At 36.3% G+C, this 17,732-nt stretch overlaps 1 protein-coding gene across 14 annotated transcripts in view; it reads right to left on the minus strand.

The window, feature by feature from the left end:
• Positions 1-17,732, minus strand: part of CSPP1 (centrosome and spindle pole associated protein 1) — a 137,720-nt gene that overhangs the window by 39,293 nt on the left and 80,695 nt on the right. For 10 of the 14 annotated variants that reach the window (XM_030795208.1, XM_030795207.1, XM_030795215.1 and 7 more), the window contains 2 exons: positions 6,186-6,338; positions 1,924-2,036 (listed from right to left, as the gene is read on the minus strand). In XM_030795208.1, coding sequence (XP_030651068.1) covers positions 1,924-2,036; positions 6,186-6,338 — 266 coding nt within the window. The remainder of the gene's footprint in view (positions 1-1,923; positions 2,037-6,185; positions 6,339-17,732) is intronic. The other 4 variants (XM_030795212.1, XM_030795211.1, XM_030795210.1 and 1 more) reach the window with 1 other exon arrangement.

Genomic DNA, 17,732 nt, shown 5'->3' on the forward strand with positions numbered 1-17,732 from the left:
TAAATTCTGAACTGCTGTCGTGGTCAATATACCACACGGTCCTTTACGTTCAACAGGGACTCTGAACCCTCAACTTGCTGCTACCTGACTTGAGTGCACAATACTGGGACCTCTGATACCAGATTCTCACATTTAATATCTATATTGTTTCTGTTGAACCTTAAAAAGGACTTTCCATCCATTTCCACTGTCACCCACGCTAGTAAAATATCCCTACTTCCAGTCTTTTTAATCCTCTATTATTGTATCTTAAATAGTGATGTCACATCAATCATCCTTTTTTCACTCTGTCACCCAGGCAGGAATAAAGTGGCATATCTTGGCTCACTGCAACCTTTGCCTCCTGGGCTCAAACAATCCTCCGACCTCAGCCTCCTGAGTAGCTGGGGTGACAGGTACACACTACCATGCCTGGCTAATTTTTTGTAGAAATGGGGTTTCATCGTGTTGCCCAGGCTAGTCTCAAACTCCTGTGCTCAAGAGATCTGCCCACCTTGGCCTCCCAAAGTGCTGGCATTACAGGTGTGAGCCACCACACCCAGCCTAATATCAATCATCCTTAAAGGCTATATCCATTACGTCACTGCCTTATTTAAGAGTCAAGAATAATTAGGATTAAAAAGAAGATATGTTTGAGGGCATCTGTTTAAGAGTTTGGAGTTAGATTACATAACCTTAAATGTTAGGTTCAAGAGTTAATTTCTGTAGGCAAAGAAAAGATACCACCAGATTTTGAGTAAAGAAGAATAGCAGGTGAAAAGTTGTATCAAAGGAGGATTAACCAGGCCATAAGATTAATCTGACACTGGTATCTAAGTGTGAGTGTGAAGGGGAGGGAGGCAGGGAAAGAAGAAACTGTGAGTCCCTCATGGGCAAGCATCTCACACTCATCTCAGGCTCCATCCCTAGGACTCAGCCCAGGGTACACCCAGTATGGGAGTAAGTCTGTTTGCTTCATAAACACTGGATGTTCAAGTGTTTTCCTTTGCGAATAGTCTGGGCATTTCTACTATGTTAAATGCTATTTACTTATATACATAAATGGGGCAAATAATTGTAAACTGTGATTATCTTAAATCTAATTTTTATTTATTCACAATCTGTAATAAGTCAAGAATATCAAATCGTTTGGAAAAAATCTATTTATTTTCTAATAACTTACAAATATCTAGAAAGATGCATTCTCTGCCTAATAGATGAGTACTTTAGTAAGTCAGTTTTTAAAATCTCAGCATTCTTTGACTTAAAATTAATGATTTAGGCTGGGCGTGGTGGCTCACACCTGTAATCCCAGCACTTCGGGGGACCAAAGCGGGCAGATCACTTGAGGTCAGTAGTTCGAGACCAGCCTGGCCAAGATGGTGAAATCCCGTCTCTATTAAAAATACAAAAATTGGTCAGGTGCGGTGGCTCACGCCTGTAATCCCAGTACTTTGACAGGCCAAGATAGGCAGATCACGAGGTCAGGAGATCAAGACCATCCTGGCTAACACGGTGAAACCCCATCTCTACTAAAAATACAAAAAATTAGCTGGGTGTGGTGGCGGGCACCTGTAGGCCCAGCTACTCAGGAGGCTGAGGCAGGAGAATCACTTAAAGCCAGGAGGCGGAGGTTGCAGTGAGCAAAGATCTCACCACTACACCCTAGCCTGGGTAGACAGAGCAAGACTCCGTCTCAAAAAAATAAAAAAAATTAATGATTTAATAAAATAAAGATTAAGTCAACTACTATACTTAATATATCTGTTTATTTCCTTGAAATGAAATAACTTTTGTACTACTGATATCTGATCTGATATAAATTAGATATTTTAGATAACAGTATGGCATTTTAGAATTTAGTATTTATCCTGGAGAAAATCTTTGCAAGTTTTGTTTATTAAAATCTCATGAAACTTTGAAACTGATCAAATAGCATTTCACCTGAAAACGAAGAAAATTCTTGTATAATTCTTGCTGTTTAATCTGAAGTTCAGTTGGAGGCTCACCAAATACATTCCCTCGAGCAAAAGGAGAGCTCTGTGTTTGCATATGACCTTGAAAGAAATATTTTGCAAAAACATACTATTAGCCAATGCTTAGAAAATGTAACAGTTAAAGAATGCACAGTTTGCTAATAAATTCATTTAAAAAAAAAAAAGTCCAAAGACTAAAATCAGAAGGGGAAGGTTGAGATTAGAATCTGAAGATCAGATGAACAGTAGTAAGAGAAAGAAAAATGGTAATACTAAAATAAAATTAACAGTTAAAAAAATCAAATAATACCTGAAAGATACAAAGGAAACATAAAAGCTAACAGCTTAAACAACCCTCATTGCAACAAAGGCTTTAAAATAGAATTTATAAAGAGAAAAAAAGTACATATTTACATTCTTCAGTATGTGACTATCCTTTACTTAAGAATATTGCTTAACATATTAAAATGTATTATGTAACATATATTTAAAATTTTCTAAAATTATTTTTAAAAATCAGTAATTTCAAAATTCTTCCCAATAGTTTAAATGACAGAATAGAAAGTCAGCTCTGAAAAACATATTTAACAAATTAGAATGCGTCTTAATTATTGTAATCATTTTTATTTTTAAAACTATCAAATTAATGAGATATAAACATGAACAAAAATTTTTTAGCATATATTACCTATAAATAGTATCATATATTCTTGGAATGGAAAAAATTATTTCATAAAAGCAATTCGAAAAACAATTATACCCTTAGAGTCTCTTTGAATGCAGACGGGAAAAAATGACATTTAAATTTAAGCCTCACATAACTTTTTATATTATTTTTGAGTTTCTGACTCATTCTTTATACCATTAAACTAAAGCATGTATTTCTTTCTTTTTTTTTTTTTTTTTTTTTTTTTTGAGACAGAGTCTTGCTCTGTCACCCAGGCTGGAGTGCAGTGGCATGATCTCGGCTCACTGCAACCTCTGCCTCCCAGGTTCAAGCTGTTCTCCTGCTTCAGCCTCCCAAGCAGCTGGGACTACAGGCGTGTGCCACCACGCCTGGCTAATTTTTTTTTTGTATTTTTAGTTGAGACGGGATTTCATCACATTGGCCAGGCTGGTCTCTAACTCCTGACCTCAGGATTATCTGCCCGCCTCAGCCTCCAAAAGTCCTGGGATTACAAGCGTGAGCCAACGTGCCCAGCCTAAAGCATGTATTTCTCACATGTAGTTTTGTATAGGCAAATTGCTTTGCAGTTCAGCTGTCACTCAGGTCTATTTTGCTTTTGTATTTAAATTTATTAATGCTTATTTGAACAGACTGGCAGAAAGCCAAATCAATACTTAAACATTATGAATACTTTTTCCCTCTAGAAAATTTTCCTACTGAAAACAAACTAAATATACACCTTGAAGGCTCTTTTAAATTTTATGCTGTGGTGGAAAAGCTGATTAGCAAAACAAACTTGAGTAGCATGTTTCACCGTGATGCTCACTCCTATTCTAAACCTTTGGGGCAATAAGAGAAGAAATATTATTAGAGACAGACAAGAGAAGTCCTTTTAGAAATGAATAAACTATAAAAGAAAATCATAGGGAAACACTTGCTACACACAAAGAAAGCAGAAATGTATCTTGGCATGATAATAAGCCAAAAAAATAAATTTAAGCCAAATTCGTATTAGACTTCATAAGCCACAGCTCATCTAAAAACCATAAAAGAAAAATTAATGAACATTATAAAGGGCATCAGAAACAAACCTAATGAAGATAAAATATTAGAGGATAAGGAAACTTAAACACATGTTGTAACATTCAATTTTTGGCTATATTCAAGCTCCTTCAGGCTTTTAAAGTATCAAATGCTACATATATGCAAAGATATGTGTGTCTGTTTGTACACACATACACACACATGCACTCATACACATATATATGGCATAGCACAAAATTAGGTGGCTTTGAATCATTTCTTGCCTTGAGAAAATTTTAGATTAATTGATTTTTTTTTTTTTGAGATGGAGTCTCACTCTTGTCGCCAGGCTGGAGTGCAGTGGAGTGATCTCAGCTCACTGCAACCTCCTATTCCCGGGTTCAAGCGATTCTCCTGCCTCAGCCTCCCAGGTAGCTGAGACTACAGGCATATGCCACCACGCCCAGCTAATTTTTGTATTTTTAGTAGAGACGGGGTTTCACCAGGTAGGCCAGGATGGTCTCGATCTCCTGACCTAATGATCCGCCTGCCTCAGCCTCCCAAAGTGCTGGGATTACAGGCGTGAGCCACTGTGCCCAGCCGATTAATTATTAGGGAAGGAAAGTCTAATTTGGGAATTTGAATTCACAAAAAAAGGGAAGTTTTAAACATTTTATGGTTTTTTTATTCAATTCTTAAAACAGAATATCTTATAAGTACTGCGTGCTAACTGATTGCACCACTGGAGCCACACTTAAAACAGAATATCTTGGCAACAATACCAGCATAAAAACCTGGCAGTGGTACAGAAAGGCTATAGGCAACAGATTTTGCTGTGCATGTTTAATCATCAGGCTTATGCTTTTGGGAAGGGATCATGGAAACTGTTGATTTTCTGGTGTTTTTGCTTGGTGTGCAAAGGTAGATGGCTAAAAAGTGTTATTACTAAGATAGTGAAAGTTCTAGGCTGAGCCAGAACTACAAACAATACCAGGTATGGAAGAAAAGGGTAGAGAAAGACTCTGTATGGCACTGAGATCTCAATACAGACTTCTAGAAGCAGCAGCAAATGAGAAAAATATCAGAAAGAAGTCAAAATTCTCTCTTAGCAACAATAATATGAAAAGGTGTTCTGATGTTCTTACCACACACTATTACAAATTAAAAGAGCCAAATCAATAATATTGTCAAAATCAAAGGTTCCAATTTTAGTGCTCTAAAAATCAAAACTGGATCCGATAAAATCTATTGTAGAACAAAGAAAGCATTTTCTCATAATTAGAAAACACTGGTACAAGCTGCCCATGAAAACGGTAAATAATCCATCTCTTAAAGTGTTCAAAGAGGCTACAGATACGTGTGCTACCATCAAAGCCTTGAAAGATGCAGGGCTATGACTCTAATCACAGCTCCCCACTTCACTTATCTGTTTAGCCAAAAATAAAGGTTAAAAACAAAAAAGACTGCATGATCAGTCACAAATATTTTAGAACTTCCTAATGAAAAGTTCTTTTCTAGTCTAAAATCAAAACCTCTGTGAAAGCACAAAGTAGAATTTTGTAATGAATAAATGGCCAGTTTTATAGGCATCAAAATATAGTGTGAGGTGGTGTATTAAATTTTATTTTTAAATACATAACACAATTTAACATATTTGACAACTTTTCCTGGTATGTCAAAAAAAAGATATTGAATAATTTTCATCTTACAGAATTTTTGATTAAAGGATATTAATAGTAAATCAAAGATAAGTAGTTAAGAGGCATGTAACCAGGCAGTGGCTCATGCCTGTAATCCCGGCACTTTGGGAGGTGGAGGCAGATGGATCACAAGGTCAGGAGTTCAAGACCAGCCTGGCTAAATGGTGAAACTCCATCTCTACTAAAAATACAAAAATTAGCCAGGCATGGTGGTGGGCACCTGTAATTCCAGCTACTTGGGAGGCTGAGGTAGAGAACTGCTTGAACCCAGGAGGTGGAGGTTGCAGTGAGCTGAGATTATGCCACTGCACTCCAGCCTGGGTAACAAAGTCAGACTCCATCTCACAAAAAAAAAAAAAAAAAAAAAAAAAAAATTGCTTCATTTCTTTGTACACTGTTGTTTTACAAGGGAGGGTAAATGATTACTAACACAAGCAAAAAATGAATTTCCCTGTACAATTTATCATATCACAATGATATTGCTTCACTAATTCAAACAGCTATGGACATAAGATGCAAATTGTGTATGTGTGTAAAAAGAGTGTTTGATTTTAAGAAATGTCCCCCACTAGCAAAATAAAAATGTTAGCAGCAGCTAAAGGATACATAGCAAGTTACAAAGCTGAGAAGAAACACAGTAGTAAGAAGTAACCTTTCCCTATTCACCTTTTTTCAAAGTAACTATGAAGAAAAGGTATTTTATGAATAGTGTGTTATGCTTGCTGTATCAGAATAGCCAAATTCTCAAGATCCCAATAAGAACTTAGTCACAGAACAGAAATGTTACTGAACAATTTCAGAAATGTAAAAAAAAAAAAAAAAAAAAATGTGATTAAAAACCTGAGTTTTTATTTGCAGCATCTTCTAGGTTCTCAGCATTTGAAGTGGCTAAATTTGGGTCTAGAGATACAACAGCCCTTTTATCTTCATATGTTCTTGCATCTGGGTTATGGTAGGCATCTATATTTTGTCTGTGCATCCTATTCAAATCAGCTGAGAGGAAAAAATAAGCCATTTATTTCAATAAACACATTTCTATAATTGGCATGCAAAATATATTTTCTTAAAATAGGGAGTCAGAAAGAAAAACAATAGGACAAAGTTGGGAATAATTCAATGATATGTTGGTGCCCTGAAAATAGAAACAAAATTATCAAAACTTTTAAGATTTTCAAAAAATAACCCTTAAAAATAATCTCAATTAGTAGATAAATTAAGGATACATAAATCTTTAACAAAACATAAAAACCATATTAACAGTATCTATGTTACTTCAGAACTTAGAATTTCTTTAATATAGAAAAAATATAGCAACAATTTAAAACAACTCATAGTGAAATTTACCTGTCATCGGTCTCCTAATAACACATAATTGAGTGGAGTTTTAAAATATATTCACAAATTACTTGACAATCCTCCCTCAAAGGGTAAAGCTAAATTCCATTCCCCTTCAGTGGTGTCCAGAGTTAATAACTCACTTCTTATGACTAGCATATTGCAGAAATAATGGTATATGACTTCTGAGGCTACCTCATAAAAGAAATTATTTCCACCTTGCTTATCTATGGATCATTCACTCTGAAGAAAGCCAACTGCCATATCATAAGGCCACTAAGGAAGCCCTATGGAGAGGTCCATATGACAAGGAACCAAGGCCTCCTGAGCCATGTGAGGGAGCCATATTGAAAATGAATCTTACAGCCCCCATCAAGCCTCAGATGACTACTGCCATGGTCAACATCTTGGACTCCAACATTATGAGGGAGCCTGAGACAGAACCACCCAGCTAAACCACTCACAAATTTCTAACCCTCAGAACTGCAAGATAATAACTGTTTATCATGCTAAAACACCAAGTTTTGGGTTAATTCATTACATAGAATAGATATCTAATACAGCAAAAATCTGAGCACCTAGAATTGGGTCAAACAACCAGTCTCAAAAACAGAACTGAATGATTACAGAACTTAAAGCGTTAATAAAATAAAAAGTACCTGTTTTCCATAAAACAAACAAACCAAAAAACTGGAACACTATGGCAGCACTGAAAGTGAACTTAAACCTGGATATAAGAAGTATTTATCAGGAAGCCTGTTATATTCAAGAATGTATTCTGAACATGAATCACAATTAGAATTCCAGATAGAACATGGCAAGTAATACATAAATGTTACAAAAGAGAATGGGAGTTCAGAATCAGGAAGGTTCACATTCTGTTACAATATTTAGGGCAGCTTGGACTTGGAAAGTGTATAGGAGCTTCACAGATGAAGATAAGTAGGAAAGCATAATAGAGAAATAGAACAATGTGAGAAAGCACTCCAAGTGGGTAAAACATGAGGAGTGTTCTGGCAACATTAAAGTAGTCCAGCTAGACTAGAGCATAAAACACATGTAATAGAGCAATGGCAAATAAGACTGGAAACCAGAGAATGGATACCTATTCTGGAATATCCTAAAACACATGTCAATGACTCTCAATTTTATTCTGTAGAAGGTAATGGAGGCAGTTTTGGTTGTTACAGAAGTGGGATTAATATATTAGTCTGGCCGGGCATGGTGGCTCACACCTATAATCCCAGCACTTTGGGAGGCCAAACAGGGTGGATTACTTGAGCTCAGGAGTTTAAGACCATCCTGGGCAACATGGTGAAATCCCATTTCTACTGAAAATACAAAAATTAGCTGGGCATGATGGCATGTACCTGTAGTCCCAGCTACTTGGGGGGCTGAGGTGGGAGGATCACTTAAGCTGGGGAGGTGCAGGTTGCAGTGAGTCAAAATTACACCACTGCACACTCCAGGCTGGGTGACAGAGTGAGATTCTGTCTCAAAAAAAATAAAAATAAAAATGGTTGAGGGCAAAGAAAAAGATTTAAAGATCTGTAGGAAAGACCTAAAGAGTAACACAGGAGTAAAAGAGATGACATGGAAGAGAATGGATGAAGGGATGAGAAACACACAAGGTCAGATGACAGTCCTTAGAAGAAAGATCATGCTCACAAACCTAGCAGAGTCTAACTCTAGTTCATAATGCACATCCAATAAATATTAGCTGAAGTCTGGACAGCATCTCGGAGGATACAAAGGACTTACGGAAAAAAAGGAACTGTCAAGCCAGTTCAAAGAAGATAAAAGATGAGTAAAAATCATTGAATTGAAATTAGGTCATCAGGCTTTTTGTTGACAATGTGGCATGGGGTGGTGGGGGGCGGGCGTACAAGCTAGATGTTATACTATGGATAAATAGCCGATACGAGGGTGGTAAGAAGTGACAGCAACAAGCATGGACTACTTTTTGAATGTGTTTTATATGGTAAAGGAAGCATTTGTTTGTGTTTTAATACAAGTGACCTAAGCATGTTCAGAGGTAGAAAGAAGAAATAAATAGAAAAGAAGGCAAAGAGAAGGGACTGGGTGAAACCACAGAAAAAGGTGACTGCAAGAAAATTCCCAAGTGCCAAGGACTGGCAAGGCAGATAGATATTCTTGAAATAATCTACAAAATACAGCTGTGTTGCCAAACTAGTGAGTGCTTAGGGAATGCAATCTTAGTTTGATAGTCACCTACACAAACCATACATTAGGAGATACCCTATATGTAAGCAAACTTCGATAACACATTATAATTTACTGTTGATTATATATAGACTTCTCAAGTGGAATAATATTCAACATATTTATATTAAGAGAAAATTAATTTCATCAGAGTACATAATTATTAAGATTTAAGACTATCAGATTTAGCAAGCAAACCAAATCCATATTGCTTTTTATTGGGAAAAATGATTTGGCAACTGGCCACTCCTTTTCTGTCTTTCTGTGAGATGGTAAAAATAAATGATTTGAAATCAGCTAAAAAATGAAAATTAAAAAAGGCACTTTGGTCAAGAGTGTAATTTGTCACCTGCAAAGACAGGACTTTATTTTAAATGTAAATCATCATAACATTCAATATAAAATTAGGAGCACTTATGTGCTCCTCACTGAGTGAATTAGCTCATTATAAAAAAATTAATTTTAATTAACTTCACAAGTTAGCTGCTACTCTTTTTACTTTGGTGGAAAATACATACCAAAATATATTTTGTGAAGGGCTGAGATATGTTAAATGTTACTATAAACCCAGGATTATTCAGCAATTCATGGCTGACACAGAAACTGTTTTATAATGACCTAATTCAGAGAGCTAAGCAAAATTCCCAACCCTAGCACTACTAACAACACATATATCAAAATTAACCTAATTTAAAATATATAGAGAGTAAAATTCTAACTGATGGCTCATAAAACAAATCTCATAAACTTAAAAACACTTAAGTCATTAAAAGTATATTCTCTCCAGCTGGGTGCAGTGGCTCATGCCTGTAATCTCAATGCTTCGGTAGGCTGAGGTGGGAGGATCATTTGAGGCCAGGAGTTTGAGACCAGCTGGGCAAAACAGTGAGACCTTGTCGCTAAAAAAAAATGTTTGTAATTAGCTGGGCATGGTGGCATGTGTCTGTAGTCCTTGCTACTGGGGGGGGCTGAGGCGAGAAGATCACTTTAGCCAGGGAGGTTGAGACTGCAGTGAGGCATGACCGTGCCACTGCATTACAGCCTGGGCAACAGAGCGAGACCTTGTCTCGGAAAAAAAAAAAAAAAAAAAAAAGTATATTCTCTTACTAAAACAGAATACAAACTAGAATTGAATAAAAGAAAGCTCTCTGGAAAATCCCCTGATACTTGGAAATTTTTTAAGTCCACTTCCAAATAACTAATGGGGGTCAAAGAAAAGTCACAAAGAAAATCAGAAAACTGAATGAAAATTGAAACAACACATCAAAATTTGTGATGTACAGCTAAAACAGTACTCAGAGGGAAATGTGTAGCACACTTAAATGCACAGAAAATAAGGTCTCAAATGATAATCTAAGCATCGACATTAAAAAATTAGAAATGAGGGCTGGGCATGGTGGCTCACGCCTGTAATCCCAGCACTTTCGGAGGCTGAGGCAGGCAGATCACAAGGTCAGGAGTTCGAGACCAGCCTGGCCAGTATGGTGAAACCGCGTCTCTACTAAAAATACAAAAATTAGCCAGGTGTGGTGGTGTGTGCCTATAGTCCCAGCTACTTGGAAAGCTGAGGCAGGAGAATCACTTGAACCTGGGAGGCGGAGGTTGCAGTGAGCCGAGATTGCACCACTGCACTCCAACCTGGGCGACACAGAGAGACTCTGTCTCAAAACAAACAAAAAAGAAGAATTTAGAAAAAGGGAGAAAAGTAAGCACAAAGCAAACTAAAGGAAGCAAATAGTAAAGATAGGAGCAAAATCACTGAAACAAGAAGAAAAGCAGAGAAAAAAATCAATGAAAACTAAAGCTGATTCTATGAAAACATCATAAAGTTGATAAACATCCAGCCAGCCAGATTAAGAGAATATACAAATTACAAATATCAGGAATGAATGAGGAGCCATCACCACAGATCCTACAAACATTAGAATAAAAAAGAAATATTATGAACATTATGCCAATAAATAAATAAATAAAATGAATAATTTCCTTGAATGATTCAAATGACCAAAGCTCACATAAGAAATAAACTGAATGTCTCTTTATCTATTAAATAAAGTGAATTCATAGTTTAAAACTTTCCCAAAAAGAAAATTCCCCACCCAGATAGCTTCACTGGTGAATGCCTTTTTTTTTTTTTGAGATGGAGTCCTGCTCTGGCAGTGGCGCGATCTTGGCTCACTGCAACCTCCACCTTCTGAGTTCAAATGATTCTCCTGCCTCAGCTTCCCGAGTAGCTGGGACTACAGGAGCACACCACCACACACAGCTAATTTTTTTTTTTTTTTTAGTAGAGATAGGGTTTCACCGTGTTGGCCAGGATGGTCTCGATCTCTTGACCTTGTGATCCACCTGCCTCAGCCTCCCAAAGTGCTGGGATTACAGGCGTGAGCCGCCACACCCAGCTTTCACTGGTGAATTCTAAACACAGAAAAAACATTTCCCAGCTAGGCAATGTAGCTCACACCTAGGTATTGCCAGCACTTTGGGAAGCTAAGGTGGGAGGATCATTTGAGCTCAGCAGTTCGAGACCAGCCTAGGCAACATAAACATAGTGAGACCCTGTTTCTACAAAAAATAAAAAAAAAATTAGCCAGGTATGGTGGTAGATGCCTGTAGTCCCAGCTACTCAGGAACTTGAGGTGGCAGAACTGCTTCAGCCCAGGAGGTCGAGGCTGCAGTGAGCCGTGATTATGTCACTGTACTCCAGCTTCTGTGACAGAGCAAGACTCTGTCTCAAAAAACAAACAAAAAACAAAAGAAAAAACATTTCCCAATTCATGTTATCAGGCCAGAATTACCCTGATACCAAACCCAGACAACGTTATAAAGAAATAAAAAACCAGCATATCTTATGAGCTTAGATGCAAAAATCTCTGACAAAATACTGGCAAATCAAATTCTACAAGACATATGAAAGACAATAATACAGCTTGGTTTTTCCCAGGAATGCAAGATTGGTTGAATATTCAAAAATCAATCAATGTAATTTACCATACATCAGAAGGGTAAAGAAACCACATTATCATCTCAATAGATGCAGAAAAGCACCTGACAAAATTCAACATCCACTCACAATGAAACCTCTAAGCAAACAAGGAATAGAACATCCTCAATGGGATAAAAGAAAAATCAACTAAAAGCCTACAGCTAACTTAATGGTGAAAGATTGCTTTCCATCTGAAATCAGAGACAAGACAAGGATGTCTGTGCTCATGAATTATTAACACTGTACTGAAGTTCTAAAACAGTGTAAAACGCAATTAAAATAAATAGAAGGCATCAGATTGGAAAGAAATAAGTAAAACTAACTCTACTGACAGATGCTATGATTGCCTACATTAAAAATCAAAGAATCTACAAAAAAACTACTAAAACAAGTGAGTTTAGCAAGCAGACTACAGACAATAGCAAGCACACAGACTACAGACAATATACAAAATTTACCTGTATTTCTATAGACCATCAATGAACAAATGGATTAAAAATTTTTTAATGTAACATTTTAAAATAGCTTCAAACCACATGAAATATTTAGGGAAACAATTAACAAAATATACACAAGATCTGCAAAAAAACTACAAAATATTGCTGAGAGAAATTAACTAGAAGCAATAAATGGATATACACTTCCCACTCATGGATCAAGAGGCTCATATTATTAAGATGCTGGCTGTTCCAATATTATCTATACAGTCAATGGAATCCCAATGAAAATGCCACCATGCTTGACATGACAAAGTAATAGTAATAGTAATAATTACTTACTATAACATTATTTACTTACTATAACTTATTACTAAATAATATTATTATATTACTATAGTGATAGTAAAATATGTGAAGAAGTTGAGTTGTCAACAGATCTTGAAAAAAAAGAACAAAGCTGGAGGACTCAAACTTTTCAATTTCAAAACTTACTACAAAGCTATAGTAATCAAGAGACTCTGATACGGGCAAAAGGATAGACATATAGAGCAATGGAACAGAGAGAGACAGAGAGATTGAGAAAGAGGAATTTCACAGATTGGAGGAGATTAAAGAGACATGAACTAAATGCATTATAGGATCCTGGACTAGAGCCTAAATAAAATACAATAAGGACATTAGGAAAAGAAAAAAAAAAACTGGTAAAATTCGAACAACGTATGTAACTTAATTATCGGCACTGTATCTAGGTTAATTTCTAATTTCGATCATTGTGCCATGATTATCTAAGACGTTAACGTCAGGGGAAACAAGGTGAAGGATACTCTCTACACCATCTTTGCAACTCTTTTAGGTCTTAATTTCACAATAGAAAAAGCTTTTTTTAAATGAGGTATCAATGCACTTTCAATAAAATAACTAAAAGTTTAAAGATGCATAATTTCAAGTGCTGATGAAAATTCAGAGCAACTAGAAACCTCATACTTTTCTGATAGGAATGCAAAATGACACAACAAAACTGGAGAATGTTCTGGCAGTTTCTTACAAAGTTAAACACTTACTATTCAACCCAGCAATTCTACTCCTAGGCACTTACCCAAAAGAAATAAAAATTTATGTTCACACAAAGATCTGTACGTGAATGTTTCTAACAGCTTTATTTATAATAGCCTTGAACTGTAAACAGCCCAAATATCTATCAACTGGTAAATGGATAAACAACTGTGGTACCTCCAGACAATGCAATACTATTCAGTAATAAAAAAAAATAAGCTACTGACTTATGCAACAACATGGAAGAATCTCAGAAACACTATGCTAAAATACAAATGTCAGAAAAAAGGCAATATTTTCATGCCAGAAACAAGATCACAGATTGGCATGGGTGGACGAGTAAGTAAGAGAACTGACTAACTAATCATCCTGTTAATCAATTGGAACTATGAGATATCATCTTTCAAAGTGGTTTTTAATTTTATTTTTTAATTTATTTTTATTGACATTTTTCTTTTGGTGTATACATTTTAACATTTGACATGGACAGTTTCACATCAAGTTTCAAATAAAAACCTGAATAAAGAACTTTAATAAATAAAGAACTGAGAAAGACAACAGAATAAAATACTGTACAGATAATTAAAATGAGAAATATTTATTTTAAAAGGGGTGATACTTTACAGTTGCATGAATAACACATTTTTATATTTCATTAGTAACTACTATGCCTTATAAAGAGATCTTCTTAAAGAGGTAAGATAAGGGTGCAGTGTTAAGGTTCAATTTTATTAATTTATTTGGAATAAAAGATCAAAAAAAGAACAACAGGAGTAATTAGAAAAGTCAGCAGCAGAATTAAAGTTAGCCAAGATAATGAACAGACGTTATATGGTCTTAGTCATCACACTGCTCTATACTACCTATTTCAAATGTAATGTTCCCGCCTTCTCTAAAATGTAGTAGCTACGCTGGGTGCAGTCGCTCATGTCTGTAATCCTAGCACTTTGGGAGGCCGAGGTGGGTGGATCACCTCAGGTCAGGAGTTCAAGACCACCAACATGGTGAAACTCCGTCTTTACTAAATACACAAAATTAGGCAGGTGTGGTGGCACATGCCTGTAATCCCAGCTACTGGGAAGGCTGAGGCAGGAGAACTGCTTGAACCCGGGAGGCGGAGGTTGCAGTGAACTGAGATTGCATCATTGCACTCCAGCCTGGGGAAAAGAGCGAGACTCCATCTCAAAAAATAAAAATAAAGATAAAATGTAGCATCCACATACAAAATAAACTGATACTCTTTAAGTCATGAGTTTACTTGCTTTGAAAATATCATTAAAAGAGTTATACTGTATTTGATAAAATAGTATGCCTTTTCTATTTCATGGCATGAAGACGGCATTAAATAAGCCAACTAAACATTACTGTTAAAAATTGAAATCTAAGAAGCATTTTCTCCATGCTCATTAGGTCACGCAATTCTAAAATAATGTGGAAACATTTTCTCCATGCTCACTAGGTCAAGCAATTTTAAAATAATGTTTTATAACTCAATAACCCAAATTTATCCTACTCACTTCCACCAATTAAAGGCATACAGAACACCATAATTGTATTGTTTGAACTAGAAATAATCTTAGAGGTAAGATTTTAGAAAACTGCTCTATCCCAATGTTTCACTCAGTTAAGCACATTTTTCATGGTAACTAGTTATTTCTATCAATTTATAATTTAAATTTACTGTAGCAAAGATTGCCCATATGGCTATTAATCCCATGTCCTTCTCCTGAGCATAAAGAAAGTTAAACTTCCCAGCCTCCCAGGCAGTTAGGGTAGAACCTATAACTAGGTCTGAACAATGGAATGAAGGCAAAAGTGATCTTCCTCCACATCCAGGCCAGGCCCCAGCAAAATCCTCAATTTGTCCCTGGACAAGAAGAAAAGGACTCTAAAATGAAGGAATGAAACAATGGATCCCTGAGTCACTTCTTGGAGGAGAACCACTCAAACAGCATCAGAGTGGGACAAAAGTAGATGCTAACAAGACAGGCCTTAAGCTTCTAAGAATTTGGGTTTATTACAGCACTTTCCATTAAATGCCTGGACTAATACCTTCACTTTAATACCTGTAGTTAAAAGAAAATATTATAGCACTATTCATAAATGGAAAACTAGTGTTTTTCTAATATACTTTCAAGTAAACATTTATCTATTAAAATAAGAAATGTTAGCTAGGCATCATCTAAAATCATTTCATCAATAAAGTAATAAGAGTTTCACTCTTTCAAAACTGTGAGAAAATTATTCATGAGGTGAAGATAGGAAAGGAACAAATCTTTTGGGAAGAAAAAAAGAGCTATTAAAATTAAAGTAGGCTGGGCACATTGGCTCACACCTGTAATCCCAGCACTTTGGGAGGCTGAGGTGGGTGGGACACCTGAGGTCAGGAGTTTGAGACCAGCCTGACCAACATGGTGAAACCCTGTCTCTAATAAAAATACAAAAATTAGCCAGTTGTGGTGGTGCATGCCTATAAATCCCAGTTACTTGGGAGGCTGAGGCAGGAGAACTGCTTGAACCTGGAGGCAGAGGTTGCAGTAAGCCAAGATGGTGCCATTGCACTCCAGCCTGGGTGACAGAGTGAAACTCTGTCTCAAAAAAAATTAATTAATTAAATTAAAGTAAATTAAAGTGGGCCTCAAATATATCTTCCAAAAAAAACCAATATTTAACAAGCAAAGGCATAATACATAAGAATTCTTTTTATTTAATTATACTTTAAGTTTTAGGGTACATGTACACAACGTGCAGGTTTGTTACATATGTATACATGTGCCATGTTGGTCTGCTGCACCCATTAACTCGTCATTTAACATTAGGTATTTCTCCTAATGCTATCCCTCCCCTCTTCCCCCACCCCACAACAGGCCCCGGTGTATGATGTTCCCCTTCCTGTGTCCATGTGTTCTCATTTTTCAATTCCCACCTATGAGTGAGAACATGCAGTGTTTGGTTTTTTGTCCTTGCAATAGTTTGCTGAGAATGATGGTTTCCAGCTTCATCCATGTCCCTACAAAGGACATGAACTCATCATTTTTTATGGCTGCATAGTATTCCATGGTGTATATGTGCCACATTTTCTTAATCCAGTCTATCATTGTTGGACATCTGGGTTGGTTCCAAGTCTTTGCTATTGTGAATAGTGCTGCAATAAACATACACGTGCATGTGTCTTTATGGGAGCATGTTTTATAATCCTTTGGGTATATACCCAGTAATGGGATGGCTGGGTCAAATGGTATTTCTTGTTCTAGATCCCTGAGGAATCGCCACACTGACTTCCACAATGGTTGAACTAGTTTACAGTCCCACCAACAGTGTAAAAGTGTTCCTATTTCTCCACATCCTCTCCAGCACCTGTTGTTTCCTGACTTTTTAATGATCGCCATTCTAACTGGTGTGGGATGGTATCTCATTGTGGTTTTGTTTTGCATTTCTCTGATGGCCAGTGATGATGAGCATTTTTTCATGTGTCTGTTGGTTGCATAAATGTCTTCGTTTGAGAAGTGTCTGTTCATATCCTTTGCCCACTTTTTGATGGGGTCGTTTGTTTTTTTCTTGTAAATTTGTTTGAGTTCATTGTAGATTCTGGTAATGCCGCACATTTACAACTATCTGATCTTTGACCAACCCGACAAAAACAAGAAATGGGGAAAGGATTCCCTATTTAATAAATGGTGCTGGGAAAACTGGCTAGCCATATGTAGAAAGCTGAAACTGCATCCCTTCCTTACACCTTATACAAAAATTAATTCAAGATGGATTAAAGACTTAAATGTTAGACCTAAAACCATAAAAACCCTAGAAGAAAACCTAGGCAATACCATTCAGGACATAGGCATGGGCAAGGACTTCATGTCTAAAACACCAAAAGCAATGGCAACAAAAGCCAAAATTGACAAATGGGATCTAACTAAACTAAAGAGCTTCTGCATGGCAAAAGAAACTACCATCAGAGTGAACAGGCAACCTACAGAATGGGAGAAAATTTTTGCAATACATAAGAATTCTAACTCAACATCCAATCTTCCAATTCTATCACTCATCTATTCCTACAACATATAATACCTAAAGAACATGAAATGTGTATCTCTGATCTACTTTTATTCTGCTTAACTAAACGCTAAACAAAGACCATCCTAATATATACAACAGCCCTTTGTAACTGCGGGTTCCACATCTGCGGATTCAACCAACCACAATTCGAAAACATTAAAAAACAAAAAAAATGGATGCTTGTATCTGCGCTGAACATGTGAAAAGTCTTTTTTTCTTGTCATTATTCCCTAATTAATACAAGATCACAACTATTTACATAGCATTTTCACTGTATTACGTATTACAAGTAAT

The sequence above is a fragment of the Nomascus leucogenys genome, chromosome 16 (genome assembly GCF_006542625.1).
Source record: "Nomascus leucogenys isolate Asia chromosome 16, Asia_NLE_v1, whole genome shotgun sequence".
Lineage (NCBI taxonomy): Eukaryota > Metazoa > Chordata > Mammalia > Primates > Hylobatidae > Nomascus > Nomascus leucogenys.